The following is a 15,621-nucleotide window of genomic DNA, read 5'->3' on the forward strand; positions in this document are numbered from 1 at the left end:
ATCTGAGAAATCAACTGATCATGACCAAGAGAGTGATAGAGCACAATCAGACCCTGCACAGGGGTTTGTATGCTAACTTCTGGGATATGCCATGCATAATAGTGCATGATACTCCTACTTCTGCCTGGATGTTGTCTTACAATGTAATGGCAGAAAGGGATCTACCTGCACTGTCAATACAATGCCACCAACTGACAGTGACATGCCAATCAAAAGAGAGACTGATGAAGACTGAATTGTATGCCTGAAAAGGACCAACACTGGAACATTTGTGTGAACTGCATCGAAACTCACTGAAATGATGAACTGCATTAAAAGTCACTGAATTGATTGAATATATAGAGAAGTACAGCTATAACATGTATTTCTGTTTTATACTCGTAGAGTACAGAAAGCACTCATTTAAAGGACTCACATGCTACTAATTCTTTTAAGTTGTTATATACTGGAAATATGAAACTACTGAAAATGTTAGACTACAATCAATGAAAAATGAAGTGAAAGTAAAACCAAAGAATTATTCAAGTATTTGAAGGAAAAAGTAAAAACCTGCATATAATCTCTAAGACTTTCTGGAAGCATTGAAGGGGTTGTACCTAAGTACTGATGTGATGGATCACTATTGCAAAATAGGTGCATAGTTGAACCCTTACTAGGGGGACCCATTGGTGTGACTATAAAGTCACAAAGGGGGGATATGTAGTGTAAAATTTGGTGATAATTACTAACAATGAGCAATGTTGTATCTGCTAAAAGGGTACTTGATTGTTGACTATTATTTGCTGAAGATGTTCAAATTTGAAGGCATTATGTTAGACGAAGGTGTATGTGATTCTGCATTTAGTGAGTGAATAAGTACCTTATAATTGAATAAGTATGAGAAACCACAATATATGTGATTATATATACCACAATTTTATATTATTATTATTAGTAGTACTATAGAAAAGAATGCAGTAATAACAGTATTTGGGTAATATTGAACTTGAAGACATCTGTGATAAACATTGCCCACACAGCTAATACCAGCTAAGAAAGATAGGTGGAAGCACTTAGTAAATGGAAAACTACTGAACTTGAAGCTGTGAATGATGTAATCCAGAATCCCCCTATAGCAAAACACCTGCTAGCATAGAAACGGAAGGAAGAGCCATAAAAGGTGTTTTAAGGCGTCTTTAGGATAGGCGCCAAGAACGTGAGTTCAAGTTGAGGTGAAAGAGGGTGCGAAGAACGTGAGTACGAGTTGGGGGGAGAAAGAAGCGGATTGGTTGAAACTCACTCCACCGAGGGAGGGGTCGAAACTTTTCTGCAAGAGTCAGCAATACAGATCAGGATAAAAGAGGCTCCGAGTTTTAGCTCTTTGTGTCATGTATGCATAGATTCTGTCTGTGTATGCTGGCTCCGGGTTTTTCTGTCGACAATAAAACTCTAACTGCATTCAGACTGGACGACTCCTGGTGACTTTTTGATTGAGTATTTTTTGGAACTTCTGACTTTCTCCGAAGACGAAGTACTCAGAATGATTTAGGCTCTACAAAACCTTAAAAAACGCAGATCAGATAAAAGATAAGAAAAGGAAATCATCAGGAAATCATGACTCAGATGAATCTTTCAAAAATACAGTTTGGATTTCATCACAAGCTTCTTTAAGGAATTTAATCAAGACACAAAACAGAAACAAAAATGAAAAAAGCTGTGATAAACTGTCCCAACATATTTTTTCATTCAATGTGAATATCCTTCCATCGTGATGATTTATTTCTGTTTTTTAAGTAAGTAGAAGACTTTTGTGTAGACACAATTTTCCTCCACTGCCTTTGCGTTCCTTTTCCCTGCTTTGTCAGTTGTTTGCTTGGTTGGTGCAGAATAAACCAACAAGTCCTCATATATCTGAGGAAATAAATAATTAATGTCAATATAAGAAGGAGAAAACAGACAAAACATGCTGAAAACATTTCTATAACATCTTCTCTTCAAATTTTTTACCTGTTGACCATTACTGGTTGTTTCAATATATGTTTGCAGAGCAGCAGCAGCTTCATTACAAAAATAATAATTAGAATTAAAAACAGACAATAAACAATGATGAATAATGATCAGATTTCACTGGTTTTACTTTACCAGTAATGAATGGTCCAGTACTCTGACTGAAGCACAACTCTAATATAATTCTAATTATGTTAAAACATTTTGCCAAATGCTTAAATAATAATATGGCAACAATATGACTATGATGATGGTGATATGATTTTACCTTATAATCCACTCTGTAAAGATTTTTCCAAACTTGTATATAAAAAGCATATTAAATGGACATGTCATACATCAGAACATGTTTTCAATATAAAAGTTTAGTTAGTTACAACACTTACCTTTACATTGTTCACATTCTTTAAGACTTAGGTTGCAGAAAAAGACTATATTTGCAACAACAGAAACGGCCAAGCAGACTGTTAATATCACTATTCCAATAAATAGTGAATGTGTTTTTTGCACTAGAAAATATAACAAAAAAAAAGACTTGTCAATTTTTCTCAAATAGATTTCTCAGTCATGATTTTATCAACATAATTTGAGTATTATTTTCATTAATGAACACCAAATCATACCAAGTTCCAGTTTAATTCCATTTCCAAATAATATCTTTCCACATGTGGCCACAGCATAGTAATAAGTTCCAGCATCAGAGGAGCTGACGTTTTTAGAGAAGTGATAGTCACAGCTCTTTGGAGACAAATTCAGATCAGATTTCTTTCTACATTCATCAGGGCTACTTCCATCAGTGTAGATGAAGTCTGGATGAGATGCATCTGAAATTTAGTTACACTTTAAAGTTAAAGTAAAATAGATCACATTATTACCTTTTACTAACAAATATGTCCCGCTCCATTCAATATTAATCCAGTCAGTGACTCCACAGTGGTACAGTCCCTCATCTTTTTGGGTTGTCCTCAAAATGGTCAGGTTACTAATATTCTTATCTCTATGTGCCTTCAATTTTGAGGAAGAAAATTCTGGTGCATACTCAGCTGTTATATATTGACTCAGTTTCACAATTAATTTCAGAGTATCACCAGCACTCTGCTTGTACCAGTAGAGGTCTGTACTGCTGAACTCATCAGACAAAGCACATGTCAAGTTTGCAGGTTCACCAAGTTGAACCGTGATCACTGGAATCAGCGTATCTGAATTGAATGAAAATTTAGAACACGTAACATTGTAAATAACACTTATTGCATGATGTAGAAATGTATTATGCAGATAGATGACATATGAAACTCCAAACAGAATACACAGAATTAGATGGTACTTACATCCTTGATGAAGAACAAGCAGTGTTACCCATAACACGATCATCTTGACTTTGTCTCTTGTTAGAAACCTTGTTGGTTTTTCAGTGAATAAAGGAGGGGATGTGACGTGGCCATGATCTGTATGTCACACTGAGAAATGCATGTGATTGGTTATCAAAGAATCTATATTCGAAGTGCACTTCCTGTCACATTGGTCTCATCTTGGTCTTTGTGAAGCATATTTCACCTCTCATTGTTCAACATTCATGTGGTCACTTTCATGATAATCTCAAAAATGTTTGTTTTTAATGCATTTTAATGAACTCTTCAATTACTGCTCTCATGTTTTAGTACTTTTCATCTTTGGCAGGCATGTGCAAATTCTGCCCTCACACTGCATGCAGCGAGCTGAACACACATCCGACGTGTTTGGAGACAAGAGTTGATTTTACTGGAACAAACTGAAACAAAAAATCGATATTGATGATATTGATTACAAATCATACTGTAAAGACAAACTGATACAGAAAACAGAAAACTGGATTCCTTAAATATAGACTAACATAATTAGTTACTTGTCCCTCAAGTAAGGATAAAACAAAATATATACACTCAGTGTCCTTTTCCTACTATGATTGTTGATCTTGTTGAAGGCCTGAGGACTGAAACACCATCTTCTGAATAAAAGAGAAATCTTTTAATGTCAGTTCTGTAGATGGACTCTCCTGGTGACAGTTACTACCCCTGGTTGTGCTGCATTCAGTTTATTTTAACTATCCTGGCTTCCAAATATAATTAGTCTGAACTTTTTGTCTTGATTTTGAGTCTTTCAACAAAAACTAAAGATTATGTTCAATGATGATGATTTCAAATGCTCAATTCCAGTTCTTCATGGCAGGGTTAAGACATGGTGAACATGGTGTTTTGATCTATTGAAGGGGGGAGAAACTGGGAGAAAACCCAATTAAATACCACAAATAAAGAATCAGGCCTGAAATGTGAACTGAAGACCTTGCTGTTGTGAGGCAGAAGGTTTATCACAGAGAGACTACGGCAAAACAGTTTTACTTAATAAGAAAGGAAGCTTTTCACTGGCAGTAAAAATACCTAATAACTAACATAAAGTCAGTGGCTACTCCACCAGTGAACACGTCGTTAGAACAGAAACAAGAACACACAATGTTCTCCAGAACAACAACACAAACAGATGACATCAAAAAATTGCTGTACAGTCAAATTAAGGATTTCCTGAACGAGACAAATACACTGTGAAACATAGAAAGAGTGAACAGAAGAACAGAGGCCCTGTGATAAATACTTTTGTGTCCTGCTTTGTACTTCATACTTCCTCTTTGCACACACACACACACACACACACACACACACACACACACACACACACACACACACACACACACACACACACACACACACATATGTTGACTGTGACAAATGGAAATGGTGTATGGAAAGTTTAGCATTGTAGTGGTTGGGCTTTTAAAATAAGGAGTGAATTAAAAAGGGGTTGTTCTTCCTGCCTCACTCTCAGTCTGAAGTCTCAGAAAGCTGCACGGCTGTTCATCAAAGGAAGAGCAAGAACATTTACAGGAGTGGACAGATGTGTTTGCTTTTAATTGACAGTTGCTGAGAGAAGTTGGATCTTGGTGAGACCACTGACCATCATCATTTAATTTCAATCAGGACCAAAGTGGTGGACTGACTGACTGAATGTTGGATTCTGTAGAGAAACAATACTAGCTTGGATAGAATAGATGAACGACTGTAATTTTTCTGTGCATCACTGCAATCTTTTAAGTGAAATTCAGATGGCTCAACAGATAAATAAACTTTTAAAAATGCATATAGCCAGTTGCCACACTGACAGACAAAGACAGCCATCTTGAATATTGTGAGAGCCAGCCAATCCAGATGTTCCACATCATCAATGATGACCCGCCCACTGTGTCTGTCAGTCACATCAGCAGGAAGAGCTGACGACAGTAGTCAAGGGGCTGGTGAAAGGAGAGCAGAGCACAACTGTATCACAGTGTGATCACAGAAACTAATTCAGCTGCAGGCAGTTTACAATTTCGAACTCAACTAACCTGCATGCCTTGATCTGAGGGAGGGGACGTGTGAAAAGAGAATAAACTCAAAAATAATTTTAAAAAATCAAGCCGAAAGCTGATCCCAAGACCTTGTTATTTTGAGGCAGCATGTTAATGAGAGATTATCCCAAAAGAGTTTTTTGTAAAAACAGGAAGCTTTTCACTTGCAGTAAAACAGTAAATATGCCACCTTTATGCTCAATGAACAGTGGTGGACACATTCACAATAACAAGACAGAACCACCTGACACTATAATGCAGTCAAGTGCAACACCACAGGCTCTGGTATATATAAAAAGTACACACAAACACTGTGTTTCTTGTATTACTGAAGTTTTTTTAATGTACTTTGTAACATGCTTTATATCTGTTTGTGCACAGTACTGCTTGCAACGGACATACAAGCACACACAAGTAAACCCACATTCACAGTTCCATCCACCATCCGATGACGAGTGGAAAGTTAGGTATCATTGTGGTTGGGCTTTCAATATAAGGTGTGAAGTCAAACAGGCTTCTCTTCCTCTCTGTTTTAGCCACAAGAAGCTGGGCTTTCACAGCTGTTTCATCTCTTTTTAAAGAGTAGTCGAATACATAAAATTGTTGTATGGTTATTATCAACATCACACCATCTTAATGTAATATGGTGAAAAATGGCTAGGAAAAAAAACACCTACAGAGTCACACTATGTCATGACTTTTTTTTTTATTGCACTTCTCGTCATTTGGTGCTTTTCATTGATGTTAGAGAGGGGAATGCTACTCATTCACTGGTCCCGCCCTTTTGTGTTTGAACCATGATCTTAAGTTTGCCTGCTTTATCTTTGATTATTTGCAAATAGGTTTGACAACTTTGCTAAAAATCAACAAGCTTCACTTAACACAGTCATGGACTTACAAATGCATTGATTCATGGTGAATGGATCAATCCATTTACACACAATTATAAGAAAACATGATCTTGTTTGAAGACTATTTTCAGATTGCAGCTGTGACTGTAAGCATCTATGGTTGCACCTTCAAATACACACTTTATAGACATTATTTGTTATTAAAATGAACATTTCAAACAACCATTTCAATATCTTCAATAAAAATGATCCTGCTTAAAACTCTTGCAGCTTTTCTCTCATGTTTTAAACTCAGTACACATCCTGTTGAAGCCCACAGTCAGGTCTGTTCTGAGTCAACAGCCTCAGTGGTTGGTCAAAGGGGCGGAGAAATGGCCCACCACAGCTCTTCTCTGTCAGTGTAGCTGTTGCATGTGGCTTTGCTCAATTGTTCTCAACACAGATATGCAGCATGTATCTACAAAGTGCTGTGAGATGAAAACGATGGTGGTGTTTATTAATTTGAGTAGCTTTCTCCTCACAGTTTTACACTGCTTATTTTTAGTAAACATGTTCTCAACTTACCTGTCAGTTCTTCACATCTTTTTACTTTCTGTGTGGCTTTGGCCACATTTCCTCTGGTTTTCCCCTGCAACTGTTGGTCAAACCCACAGACTACCAACTACACTGTAGTTAATGTTATTTATGTTATTTATCAAATGTCTTGTTGCTTCCTCTTAAACCTGATTTGGACATCCAAATTCTACTAAATAAAGGTTTGAAATTAATTTAGTGACTCATTATGCTATTCATCGACTTTTGTGTAGATTACACAAACAAGACAACATAAACTGCAGGTTCAGAATGAGATTAGCCTAACGTAATACAAAGAGTGAAAGCAAAGAGCTCGTCTACACTGACAGACGAAAAATGCACCTTCAACTCCAACAGTGTCTGTATTGTTTCCCATTAGCTATCAAGCAATCTACCAGTCCACCTAAAAACATTATTGGGGTTTTATCTTTAATGTGAGGACAGAAGGATTTTGTTGCATGCATCCATCAGGCCCAGTTTTTGTGGGTCAGTAAATAGTTCCAATTATTAAACTAACTTAAGAGCTCTGCACATCCATGGTACACCCACACAGATCATTTCACTTATACTGCCTGATTCTCAGATCTGTGTGGGCGTCTACAGGCTGTTTGATTGATGTCTTCATGACTCTATAGTTAGTTTTGTTGTATCTCTTACACCTTTTCCTTTATAATTAGATCAAGTAATCCAGTGACCTCATGTACACTACGGCATAGTTTTAACCTTGCTGGGGTGAACCTGAGCAGAAGCCTAATCAGCCAAAATAACTGAAAACACCTGTGTGCATGTGAATAACTTTCTAAGCTACAGTTACATGTTTGCTATTTCTAGCTTTATTTGAGGCACAACTACATATTTGTGTTGCCTATTTCCCGCTATTCTATGCTCTGTGGTAATGTAGCTAGAAAGACAGCATTGCTACAGGAAGATCACTGCTAGCTAACAAACATGGCTGAAAGCAATGCATGGTAGAAATTATAGTATTAAGTAAATGTTTTGTCAAATGTTTTATGAGGAAAGAGTAACAGTACGTCTCAAGGAAGCATGAAATGAGTTCTGATTAATAAGCAATGAAAATAAGATTCTTTATTTTATACAAAATTACAAAGGTCATCCTCGTACCTGTCATGTGTGTATTTATAGGTGGAGATATACAAACTAATACTAAAAGATTACTTCATAGCTCTCTCTTCAAAAACATGCACATTTGTTAGATAAAAGCGTCTGTGTTTGTGCTAGTCTAAGATAAACACAAAAACTGTAATTATACAAAGATATTGAAGTTAATTATACTTTAAGTGGTCAGAATAGAGAAAATTATTTCAAAAAACAACACAAAAACACAACAATTATGTAAATATACATCTCTTATCAAGAAAATAGATGACTGGTTTGTCTAAGGGGAAGTTTGTGTTCTGCATCTCAGCCAATCACCGTGATTTCCACTTTATAAACCTTGAACAACTTGTGACCAAACCTTCCATCTGGTGGGAAGACATCAGTTGAGCAAGACAAGAGAGCTGTACCACAATGATCGTACAACTGACTGCTTTGATTCTTCTTACTGCAGTGTGTAAGTACAATTCTTATCAGACATAGGAACCCTTTTGCTTGTTCGAACATGAGACATGACATGTAAAAATTCACATTTTTCCTTGTTTTTCGTGCTGTTGTCTAGTAAGTTTCTTTTATTCTTCTTCAGCTCTGATTCAAGCTGCAGAGGTTCCTCATCTGATCTCTTTGACTGTGGTTGAAGTTGGTGACAATGTTACTTTTCACTGTCCAGTCTCTGAGAAGGATAAATTATTCCACTGGTATAAACAGCCTTTTGGACAAATGGGTCAAACAATCGCTGCTGTAATCTTTGGCAAGATAACAGTCAGTGAACAATTTAACGAGTCACGTTTTACAGTCGCAAAAAAGGATGCTCACTTTTCTCTCACCATCAGAAATGTAAGCAAAGAGGATGAAGCAACATACTTTTGTCTAAATGGACCAGTGTTTTCACAAACATTCACCTACAGCAGATTATTGACTGTAAACGGTAAGTATAATGTGCGCTCTATGTCAATGATCGATTACTTCTTTAAAACATTCAGATAGTTAAAATTGTGAATTCCTTTTGTTGTGTTTCTCATCTTATTTTACTGAATCACACAGACAACAATCAGCAGAAATCAGTCTATGTGACACAAAGTCCGGAGACAGCATCAGTCCAGCTGGGAGACGCACTGACTTTTCAGTGTTCACTGCTCTCCATGAACAAAGCAGAATACACAGATCAGTGTCCAGATGAATGCAGTGTGTACTGGTTCAGAGCTGGATCAGGAGGATTTCATCCAGGTGTCATTTACACTCACGGGAACAGGAATGATGAGCATAAGGAAAGGAGCTGTGTCTACAGTCTGTCCAAAACTATACGGGACTCCTCTGATACTGGGACTTACTACTGTGCTGTGATCACATGTGCACAGATCCTGTTTGGTGAAGGAACAAAAGTGGACACAAGTATGTATTTACAGTTGTATTTAAATCATGGATAGATTTTGCAAACGTATTAAACTCAGTTTAAATATATAAGATTTGAACATTTATTAAGATTAAGCTAAGATGGTAACTTGGTATTGATAAAACCATGATGCCAATAGTAATGTTAATCCCATTGTGTAAGTTTTCATTGATACCTTAAACATTTGACATGCAGAAATGTTGAAAAAGAAATGAATTCTTTAATAATAAATACTTTATACATACATAATTTTTTTGGAGGTACATAAAAACATATGTGTCTCACTTCATCTGTGAGGTGTATTTCACCCAAAACGTAACTAAACATTATAAATACTCTAGAAAACATACATGGAGAAAGTAAAAGCAAAAGAGTAAAGTACTCAACAGTTAGGCTATGACAACAGTAATTTAACAGTTACCATACTTATGTTGCATTCGGAAAAAACATGGGCTGTGACCATAATTATTACAGTTATTCACTACTCCCTATTTAACTGACACTAAATAGTTAACTCAGTAATGAATAGCAAAATACGATTAGAGACATTAACTAATCATTGTCATTTGTTGTCAACATCAGATTTAAATTACATAACCATCATTTTCACATCTATAAAATGTGCAATATTTATTTGTGGGATTGTTTGCAGAAAGTAGCGTACACGTCATGGACGCTAATGCTTGGTTAGCAGTAAGCTGAAGATACTGTTCAAACAAGAGCATTTAGGAAATAAATGATGTCATTGCTTTGTAAACAAATCTGATAAAAGTATGGATGTACATATACCATATTCAAATGTTGGTCATTTTCCACTGAGGGTGAGAAGTTGTAAATAAACCCTGTGCGAGAGTGGCGAGATGGTCATGTGAACTTTTTTAAATTTTTATACGTAAAACTGATAAGAGTTGCACAGACCCACAGACTTTTTAATTGTATTTGGGACCACAGTTAAAGTTTTCATAGGAAGGTTAACAACTCCTCCATCTTAACTGCTACTAATGCAATGCCACTGACACACTGTTAGCTCAGCCAATGTTAAAGTGAATAGACGTCCCAGTTTGCCCGGGATCGTCCCAGTTTGCCCGGTATCATTACGGTCTATAGCTGGGTTTCATGAGTCCTAACAAATATCTCTGAAACTCCAAAATGTCCTGATTTTTCAACATTCACTACCAAATTGTCCCAGTTTTCAATGCTTATGTTGAAGTTTATAATGTTCTTTCCCACTCATTATTATCTAACCCAGCACAAAAATGTCAACGATGCACCACTGATTTAATACTGATTAGTCTTTATGTGTTTCAATAAATTAATGTATAGATACAAGCATCATAGGCTAAAAGCATAATATTTTATGACTATAAAATTATTTATAGACCACGAAGACATTTGTATCATGTTTTGATTTAAAAAAGAAAAGCTGGCAGAGAATGGGTTACATTCATTCGTCTAAATGGGTTACAGCCATTTAGACGGCAGACTGTGCTCGTGCACACTGACAAATACTTACGTAGATTTTGGGAGACAAAACATATTTTTTATGTTGAGCTGCTGTCCATGGTGCTGAAAGTTGCACTTGGTGTTCTAAAGGCTAAAATTAAATAATCCCACATCCTGATGAAAACAGCTATGGTGCGTGTGTAAATGTGTCGTACACTGAAGGCTCCCAGTTTTGGGGGTTTGGAAATATGGTCACCTTTGCCAATTTTGCTGTGAAAAATATATAAAACAGCTTGCAAGCAAATTAAATGTGTACTTACAGAGCTGTGTGAAAGTTAATCATGGATCTTTTCAAAGAAATTGAACAAGACCAGCTTCATCAGATGCAATAAAGCTGCCAACATTAGTTTACCACATTCACTCACAGTTCAAGACGTCATCAACTCTGATTTTAATGCTGCTGCTTTAATTGTTAAACTGTCACTTTAACTCTGATAGAAAGAGTTAGAGACAGCGTTATCTGCACACAACATGCTCTCTGTTATCATTGATGCAGGTTGATCATGAAACCATATAATGTTGGTTACTGTTTAAGATTTGCACAAGTGAATGAATTGATTCACCATCAGAAAACGTTAGTAGTTTACTAGTTGATGTTAATGTTACTTACAAACTTCACATTTGATGGTAAGCATGGTAGATGGTGTTCTCTGTTAAGATGGGCTCAGAGTACAGCAATTTCTATGTGTTCCCTATGATGTAATTTAATGTCAAACTTGGGTAGGATTTTTTTTTATGATTCCAGGATCAAAGTTGGATCCAGTTCTTCTTGTACTTGGAGCACTGTTGGCCTGCTGTTTGACTGTGATTACCGCCCTCGTATTCTACATTAATAGGAGGAGAGCTTGTGAGAATTGCAATGGTAAGTTCACCATATTTTACTTTTGGTTTCATTCCACTTAATGTAATATTACTTCACCTGGATGTTGGACCTTCACTGTGCAGAATGATGTACATAATGTGACGATATTACTCTCAGACTTTGTTTTCATATTCATCTGTGTCAATTTTAAAGCTGGCTTTAAAGGATAAGCCTTTTTAATGTGATTTTCTGTATTTTTCTTTTTGTCAACAAATCTCTTGTACACAGCCAAACCAAGCATGTATTATTCCTACTACTGTGAATCCAAAGTCTGGTGTATCTTATTCAGAAAAGGCAGCTAATAACATCTATTTTTTTCAATGTTGGTTAATATCACAAGTTTCAGAATAAGAACAGAAGAAGAGAAGAAGAAAAAATAATGAAAATGTCATTGGGCACATTTTTTTTCCTAAGTAGCAGTAACTTCCATTGACTGATGAATGTTCTTTCATCATGTTAATAATGATTGTGTCCTTTCAGTATATAGAACATTTTAATTCAGGAGTTATATGAGATTACAAACTATAGTTTCCCATGAGCAAATGACTTCACCTCTGAGTCCTCTGTTAGACTTGGTCTGAGGCAGGTAAAGGACTGAAGTGAACTGCAGGACAAGTGTGCAACTAAGGCCAAGAACTGATCACAGTGGACATACTTGCTTCATTTATTTCTGTCTCTCATTAAAAGACAGAGTTCATTACAACAACAGCATTAAACACACTGAAGGTTTTTCTTTTAACAGGAGAAACAGGAACTTCTCATAATTTTCGATGTGACAAGTCAACAGTGGATCATTCAAACAACCTGGTAATTATGCTTCTAGTTAATATACAGCGGTGTGTTGCCCTGTTTGCACTGGCTAGCTATAGTGATCTTGATGTAGGTGTATGATGAAGGTTTTTCCAACGTTTTCCCATTTCCTTTGTCAGATCCAGAAGGTACAAAGTAAAATAAAATAAATTCACTGTTAAGTAACTTCTTGTTGTCACTTTAGGGTAAACATGGATGAAATCAAGATGTATGAATACAAAACAAATCACTGAGAATTATATTTTAATTACAGTGAAAATAGAAATGACACAAAACAATTTTAAGTTTGTTTTTTACATCTGCTGCTTTAATGACAGGAAGATTAATAATCAAGTAGAAATTTCACATTTAGGCTAATAACACTGATTCAAATCAGCCACCAAAGAAAGTCACTTCATTGTTCAGGTAATGTTACAGTTCTAATATCTAAATATACAAATATATATTTTTGCAGGATGGTGAAGCAGAGGCAGTGAACTATGCAGCGCTGGATTTCTCTACAAGAAAAGTGAAGAGAGGAAATAAAAAGAGGAGAGAGTACAAACAGGACTGTGTGTACTCTGATGTTAGATCAGATTACCAAAGCCAGTAAAACCCCTCTATATAGGAAGAGCAGGACCTTTACACTGCTCAACTCTCTGCAGAGGTCCGTAGCTTGTTTTACAGTGTACAGTATATTATGTGCACAGACAGCAATAGGAGTAAGTTTTGCATCAGTCTACTCAAAATTCTTTGCACAATATAAATGTCATGATGCATGTTTGTTATGTACAACAAAAGCAGAACATGTATACAAACACTGATGTATTTTACTATAGTACCTTGAAATTACATTAAAAATAGATGTGGGTAAAGGGGGATCGTTCAAACCAGAAAATCATGACTCATTTTTGCAGATTAATCTTTTAAAAAGACAATTTGGGTTTCATACAAGCTTTTTATATCAAAAAAATCCACAAAAATGAAAGGAATGTAAAAGCTGTGATAGACTGTCCCAAATGTTTTATTATTCAATGTAAATATCCTTCCATCGTGATGATTTATTTCTGTTTTTTAAGTAAGTAGAAGACATTTGTGTAGACACAATTTTCCTCCGCTGTCTTAGTGTTCCTTTTCCCTGCTTTGTCAGTTGTTTGCTTGGTTGGTGCAGTATAAACTAACAAGTCCTCATATATCTGAGGAAATAAATCATTGATGTCAATATAAGAAGGAGAAAACAGACAAAACAGGCTGAAAACATTTCTATTACAACTTCTCTTTAAATTTCTTACCTGTTGACCATCACTGGTTGTTTGCAGAGCAGAAGCAGCTTTACAATAAAAATGATCATTAGAATTAAAAACAGACAATAAACAATGATGAATAATGATCAGATTTCACTGGTTTAACTTTACCAGTAATGAATGGTCCAGTAATTTGACTGAAGCACAACTCTAATATAATTTTAATAATTGTAATTTTTTTGCCAAATGCTTAAACAATAATATAACAACAATATGACTACGATGATGATGATGATATGATTTTACCTTATAACCCATTCTGTAAAGATTTTTCCAAACTTATACATAAAAAGCATATTAAATTGATATGAATACATCAGAACATGTTTTCAATATAAAATTTTAGTTAGTTACAACACTTACCTTTACATTGTTCACATACTTTAAGACTTTGGTTGCAGATGAAGACGATATTTGCAACAACAGAAACAGCCAAGCAGACTGTTAATATCACTATTCCAATAAATAGTGAATGTGTTGTTTGCACTAGAAAACAAGACAAAAAAGACTTGTCAAGGTTCCTTAAAGATACATATCAGTCATGATTTTATCAACATAATTTGAGTATTATTTTCATTATTGAACACCAAATCATACCAAGTTCCACTTTTGTTATATTTCCAAATAATATCTTTCCACATGTGGCCACAGCACAGTAATAAGTCCCAGCATCAGATGAGCTGACGTTTTTAGAGAAGTGATAGTCACAGCTCTTTGGAGACAAATTCATGTCAGATTTTTTTCTACATTCATCAGGGCTACTTCCATCAGTGTAGATGAAGTCTTGGTGATATGCATCTGATCCGGTTCTGAACCAGTAAACACTGTGTCCTCCTGAACACGTCTTGTTCCCAGAGTCAGAGAGGACTGAACACTGGAGAGTCACAGAGTCTCCTGGATGGACTGGATCAGATACTGTTGACCCCTGAACAACAGTATAGTTTGATGTCCTTTCAGTGTTTCCTGTGTAATGTAAAACTATGTTAAAAAAAAGACCTTCACACATATTTTGAAAACTATTTTTGAAGTATATCACAATTATATATAAAGTTTTGTAATTAAATTGGGAACTTTAGTAACACTTTAAAGTTAAAGTAAAATAGATCACATTATTACCTTTTATTAACAAATATGTCCCATTCCATTTGGTTGTAATCCAGTCCATGACCTCACAGTGGTACATTCCCTCGTCTTCTTGGGTTGTCTTCAAAATGGTCAAGTTTATAAAATTCTTATCTTTATGTGCATCCAATTTTGAGGGAGAAAACCCTGGTCCATACTCAGGAGTTGTAGTCAGTTTCACAATTAATTTCAGAGTATCACCGGCATTCTGCTTGTACCAGTAGATATTCTTCCTGCTGAAGTCACCAGAGAAATCACATGTGAAGTTTGCAGGTTCACCAAGTTGAACTGTGATCACTGGAATCAGCGTATCTGAATTAAATGAAAATATATAACACATGACATTGTAAATAACAATTATTGTATGATGCAGAAAATGTATAATGCAGAAAGATGACATATCAACCTCCAAACGTTTTGTTGGCATGAAAATTCTTACTTGTACACAGAATACACAGAATTAGATGGTACTTACATCCTTGATGAAGAACAAGCAGTGTTACCCACAACACGATCATCTTGACTTTGTCTCTTGTTAGAAACCTTGTTGGTTTTTAAGTGAATAAAGGAGGGGATGTGACGTGGCCACGATCTGTATGTCACACTGAGAAATGCATGTGATTGGTTATCAAAGAATCTATATTCAAAGTGCACTTCCTGTCACCTTGGTCTCATCCTGGTCTTTGTGAAGCATATTTCACCTCTTA

At 35.7% G+C, this 15,621-nt stretch overlaps 2 protein-coding genes and 1 long non-coding RNA gene across 3 annotated transcripts; 1 reads left to right on the plus strand and 2 right to left on the minus strand.

Annotated features, from left to right (window-relative positions):
• Positions 1-1,542: 1,542 nt before the first annotated feature.
• On the minus strand, positions 1,543-2,636 carry LOC133986438 (uncharacterized). The gene is made up of 4 exons (XR_009925502.1): positions 2,610-2,636; positions 2,373-2,495; positions 1,987-2,036; positions 1,543-1,890 (listed from the first exon to the last, which is right to left on the minus strand). It is a non-coding gene; the product is annotated as an uncharacterized LOC133986438 (long non-coding RNA).
• Positions 2,637-8,208: 5,572 nt separating this feature from the next.
• LOC133986420 (uncharacterized) lies at positions 8,209-11,338 on the plus strand. Its single transcript, XM_062426237.1, has 4 exons — positions 8,209-8,260; positions 8,528-8,869; positions 8,986-9,333; positions 11,334-11,338. The coding sequence occupies exons 1-4, from the start codon at positions 8,209-8,211 to the stop codon at positions 11,336-11,338; spliced, it is 747 nt and encodes a 248-aa protein (XP_062282221.1).
• Positions 11,339-11,584: 246 nt separating this feature from the next.
• Positions 11,585-15,432, minus strand: LOC133986421 (uncharacterized). The gene is made up of 5 exons (XM_062426238.1): positions 15,390-15,432; positions 14,909-15,226; positions 14,390-14,755; positions 14,156-14,278; positions 11,585-11,661 (listed from the first exon to the last, which is right to left on the minus strand). Exons 1-5 carry the CDS (start codon positions 15,430-15,432, stop codon positions 11,585-11,587), a joined length of 927 nt encoding a protein of 308 aa, XP_062282222.1.
• Positions 15,433-15,621: the final 189 nt, after the last annotated feature.

This window comes from Scomber scombrus, chromosome 9 (genome assembly GCF_963691925.1).
Source record: "Scomber scombrus chromosome 9, fScoSco1.1, whole genome shotgun sequence".
Taxonomy (NCBI): domain Eukaryota; kingdom Metazoa; phylum Chordata; class Actinopteri; order Scombriformes; family Scombridae; genus Scomber; species Scomber scombrus.

Coding starts and splice junctions, on each gene's coding strand:
- LOC133986421 (XM_062426238.1), bottom strand. CDS start 15,432: ATGATCGTGTTGTGGGTAACACTGCTTGTTCTTCATCAAGGAT. Junction 15,227..15,389: donor GCTTGTTCTTCATCAAGGAT/GTAAGTACCATC, acceptor CATTTAATTCAG/ATACGCTGATTCCAGTGATC. Junction 14,279..14,389: donor TATAACAAAAGTGGAACTTG/GTATGATTTGGT, acceptor CTTGTTTTCTAG/TGCAAACAACACATTCACTA.
- LOC133986420 (XM_062426237.1), top strand. CDS start 8,209: ATGACTGGTTTGTCTAAGGGGAAGTTTGTGTTCTGCATCTCAGCCAAT. Junction 8,261..8,527: donor CTGCATCTCAGCCAATCACC/GTGATTTCCACT, acceptor ATTCTTCTTCAG/CTCTGATTCAAGCTGCAGAG. Junction 8,870..8,985: donor CAGATTATTGACTGTAAACG/GTAAGTATAATG, acceptor TGAATCACACAG/ACAACAATCAGCAGAAATCA.